At 41.5% G+C, this 5000-nt stretch overlaps 1 protein-coding gene across 1 annotated transcript in view; it reads left to right on the top strand.

Annotated features, from left to right (window-relative positions):
* lrch1 (leucine-rich repeats and calponin homology (CH) domain containing 1) overlaps positions 1–5000 on the top strand; it is a gene marked incomplete at its 5' end in the record, with an annotated part of 61319 nt that overhangs the window by 3597 nt on the left and 52722 nt on the right. The window contains 1 exon segment of the mRNA XM_076274988.1: positions 1–113. This exon segment is cut by the window's left edge and continues 24 nt beyond it. Coding sequence (XP_076131103.1) covers positions 1–113 — 113 coding nt within the window.

Here is a 5000-nt window from a genome sequence, read left to right as displayed (position 1 = left end):
AGTTTGATTTCTCCTGTAATAAGGTGTCCACCATCCCCACCTGTTTCCGCAAGATGCTCAAACTGCAGATTATGCAGCTGGACCACAACCCACTACAGAGTCCACCAGCTCAGGTACACACACGCACACACACACAGACACACACACACACACACAACCCACTACAGAGTCCACCAGCTCAGGTACACACACACACACACAACCCACTACAGAGTCCACCAGCTCAGGTACACACACACACACGCACGCACGCACGCACGCACACACTACAGAGTCCACCAGCTCACACACAGAGTACACACACACACACACACACACACGCACACACGCACACACAAGCACGCACACACAACCCACTACAGAGTCCACCAGCTCAGGTACTACACACACACACACACACAACCCACTACAGAGTCCACTAGCTCAGGTACTACACACACACACACACACACACACACACACACACCGTATTTTCCAGACTATAAGTCACACTTTTTTTTATAGTTTGGTGACTTATAGTCAGGTGTGACTTATATCAAAATAAATCTAATTTAACATGTTGTTAAATGTTAATTCCTGCTGACTGACATGAACCAAGGTAACATTACCGTCTACAGCCACGAGAGGGCGCTCTAGGCTTGTGACTCGCTGGCTTGTTATGTTCATTTAGCCTATTCAGCTTCCCAGGCATTTCCCATGTTCAACACAGCCAACCGCTAGCATAACTGTCATTTTAATTTCCTTGTCACCAAGCTAACCAACATCAAGCTAAATAGTGTAGCTGAATAGCTGTGTTGTTACCATACCTACCGGACACCTATTCAGCCTGTTGTTCTGTGTGTTATTGTGTAGTTGAACTTGCCTTTCCAGATTAAATGTCTGTTCTTGGTCTTGGATTTCGTGAAATAAATTTCTAAACTAGATGTACCGCATAGCGGTACAAAATATGACCGCCGCTCAGTCCTGTACATCCGTTCCGCGTAAAGAAATCACACTTCAATTTGTCTCCATATTTTACTCCATCCCCCACTCTTGAAACTTTTGTGTATGCTTGTTTGGCATGCCTAAGTGTGTGTGTGCAGCTGCACAGAAAGTAGCCTACTGGTGCTGAAAAGGTGAATAGATTGTAGAATAGCCAAAGAAGATGTAGCATTGTTATAAAACCTTTAAAATCTCTAAACAGTCACAAGTAGGGCAGTTCATCACAGTTCATCCATGGCAACTGGATTGATGAAAGGTCACTTACACCTGTAGGCTACATTGTATTTGGGAAAAGCAAAAGGTATCAGCATAATGTTATTTATTTATTTATTTATAAACAAAAACATCTGTCAGTTCCATGCCGTTTTCAACAGCTATCAAAAACAAAGGTCATTTTTGGATGGATGGATTTTTTGTGAATAAAATCTTATGTAGAAGAAGAAACAGTCATCTTTAGTTAATGTGATACTTTATTGTTAATGCACAAATTAAGTAACAGTAGTCTGAAACTAAATGCTGTTTTACATCTAACCAGTGGTGCAAATAACTGACATGTCCAAATGGGCCTTGATGAAATGCGTCGCTAGACTGTTCATACACATTTTAACGGGCCAAAGTTGAAGAGCTGTTGTCCGTTATTGTTCGTGCAAATATAGGCTGATTCATGTTCCCTTGCATTGTGTAACTGAGGTCCATGGCTAGTCTGGCTTTCACCAGACCAAGCTCAATCTTTTAATCCACGCTCTGGCTATTCTAAATGCAAAAATGCATCAGGGAGTTATGACAAAACTGTAACTAACAAACTAGATCCTAATAGAGAGCTGTTAGCTTCCCTAAGCTACAGGTAGGCTTATAAGGTAGGCCTATTTACAACATAAATTGTCAATAGGCTATGCTGGCGACACAAATAAAATCTCCCAATGGCTTACGCCAATTACAGTATCAAGCGGACTTAAACTGCCATATCGTGGCGAAAAGTTGTAATAAAATTCACGCAGCTCCATGAGTCAAGGAAAGCGCAAATGAAGTAGCCACTTCTAAATGGGACCCACTACACAGTAGCTTAAGGTATGTTGCTAAAGCAGCCATAATGAAATGAAGGTGTCATTGTTTGGATACTTCACACACACACACGTGCTTTTTAATTTCACAGACTACAACTACCAAGCTGGAATCAAAGCACATCGATTCCCCTCTCACACCCTGCACGCACTTAAAACAAAATAAACAGGCGTCTCAGTCTCACGCATGTATAGGCAAAACTGTTTCAGACCGGTGTAACGTTGGTAAATCTTCCATTGCACAGAATGATTTTTGTAGCACGTGCAACAAATGACAGTCGAAAGATACAATTACAGTGCTGCTGTCAATTTGCTTGGTATAACCGCATTTATAGTTTTCTACAAATGCAATCAAATTGGCCTCCATCACTCAACCAACGCTAACGGTAACATTACCTAGCTCCTTATTGATATTATAAGATTAACGTACCTGCAGTTAAAACCAAGCATGTCCGATAAACATCCTCAGATTTATTTCGGCTTCAAGAAGAAATGGGAATTACATTTCATGTGAACATCGTCCTATCCTTATTAGATGTTCTCTGCGGTAAACTACAGTCCTTGTAAGAAGCGTCCATTGTTTTTCCAACCCACTTTCAACTTCCAACAAAATTACGTCTCACTGCAACGATGCGCCATCTAGTGGACAAACGACTACTTATCGCCAATACTGGAAATGCAGCCATGATGATGATGATGAATATTTATTTTGGCTTTCTTTTAATCCTACTGAATTTGTAATTACGTATCGGCCGTTCTAATATCGATAGTATGTGGGTGCCTGTGTGTGTGTGCATGTGTATGTGTGCACCGCCATCTACAGGCCAATGAGTGTACAGTCACTAAATGCACACATAACCTATTTTTTTTTAGACCCCCCCCATGGATGAAATTCTACGAAACTTGGCATACCCCCAGAGAATGCCAGGTCAATCATACACATAAAATTTGGTGCAATTCTGAACATCTTAACTGAAGATAGGGGCGATTAAAGCAGAATAATATTGCATTTTCATTTTTTACCGGGAGGGTGCAAATCACAAATGAGTGATTATGGGCCAGGTTGATGTGGGCCCTTGAGACCAACATACCATAAAAGATTCTTCATCCTCAGTGCCACGGTTTAGGTAGTTATTTAGGAAAAACTGTTTTTTTTGTGGTTCGGGGGGCCCAGCACGGGGGGGGGGGGGGGGGGGGAGAGGGGGAGTGGCCCCTGGGGACGAAACAAAATTTTTCCGTAAAAGTCTAGTGGGGCTACATACCCACCAAATTTCATGTGCCCCAGTGGTTTGGTGTCCCGGGTATCGTTGACCAAAAATTCAGGAAGTAGATGACGGGAGGAAAAAAAAAAAAACTTTGACAATCCCTATATGACCGCGGTCATAATAAATGCGACTTATAGTCCAGTGCGACTTATATGTTTATTTCTCTTTATGACGCATTTTTTGACTGATGCTACTTATACTCTGGAGCGACTTATAGTCCAGAATATACAGTACACGCACACACTCACACACATACACACACACACACAGGGTGTAACGGTACACAGAACTCACGGTTCGGTTCATACCTCGGTTCGGACATCACGGTTCAGTACGAGTTCGGTACAATGGAGGGAAACGCAAAACAAAAATGCAGAAAGCATTTTTGAAAGAAATTTTTTTTATTGTGCATGTCTCAGGCTGTACCACCTAGTGTCATACAGTCTCTTCCCTGAGCTATCTGCAACAGCCTGAAGTGTGTAAGATGTAAACAGTACAATAAGTACCTAGACTCCATCTGTAACTTATATATATATAAAACTATATAGCATCTCTTATTTCTGAAAGTGCAAATTACATAGAATAATGATTTTTGAAAATCCACTTAAGCAAAACCTTCCACATCCGTGTTTAGTTGTATATGGAAGGGTCTACAATTTGCCTCAATATTTTTCAGTGTGTGTACAGTAATAATCTACTAACTGAAAATATCACACTATTTTGCCTTCTTTTAATAAAACGAAATTGCTCCTTTCATTTCATAAACAGACTACAACTAGAAGTCATGTGACTTTACCCTTTGACGTTAACTCACCGTAGCATGGTTTGTTTATTAGCCTGGTTAGCGTTGACACTTTCTTTTGCTGTCTATGCACTTAACACTGCCAGTTCCTCATATCATGTGAGAAGTTACAAGTTACCCTAACATAAAGGTAATTACCACGCGATTTACATAGCTTTGTGTCATTACGAAATCATTTAATTTAAGCCATAGGTTTTGGCCCTATTTGTATGTGTATCCAAAGGCTGGTGAAACGCAGGGGATGTTTTTTTTTTCTCGTTTCAGTGATTGGTAGCCTACATCATCTGGGTGATGGCGTCGAATATGTATAGCATGTTCGATATATTTCCACTCACATACCCAACAACTGCTGAACAACGCCAACACACAGTTTCGTCTTATCCACCACTCTCTCACCTGTACTACTGTAGCTGAAGTTCTCGAACTTGTGATCTTAAAGAGACCAGCGGGTCCTCTAACTCTTGTGGGTCGCCAACACTCGCTTAGTGCTGCTATCTCTGACTGACTGACTCGACCGACGACCTGACAAAAAAATAACATAGGGGCCAATGAAAGCTTAGGCGAGGCTACAGATTAGCATTAGGTGTCGCTAAAGAACTCTTGTAACAGTAATTCCGCATTAGGGGTTACACTTGGGTCTTGAACCCGGGTCTCCGGTGTGGTAGCCCTGGAACAATCCCCTGAACTACCAGGAACTGAGTGTGACTCTAATGCAAAGCAGCAGAAAGTATAGTTAAGAGTTTATTCCACAAAAACAGGTAAAGTCCCAAAAAGCACAGAAGATCGTGTACAAAATTCCAAAACAAAAATTACAGTTCTTAATTCCTCCAACGAGGCAGAGAATTCAGGCAGAATAATCCAAGGGGTAATCCGAAGTCAGGGTCGAAAAGA

This window comes from Alosa pseudoharengus, unplaced genomic scaffold (assembly GCF_046254945.1).
Source record: "Alosa pseudoharengus isolate Yale_2024_CS ecotype anadromous, Long Island Sound unplaced genomic scaffold, YU_APseudo_1.1 YU_APseudo_1.1_scf_101, whole genome shotgun sequence".
Taxonomy (NCBI): Eukaryota; Metazoa; Chordata; class Actinopteri; order Clupeiformes; family Clupeidae; genus Alosa; species Alosa pseudoharengus.
The sequence above is the reverse complement of the archived record's forward strand: the minus strand, read 5'-3'. Positions and strand labels throughout refer to the sequence as shown.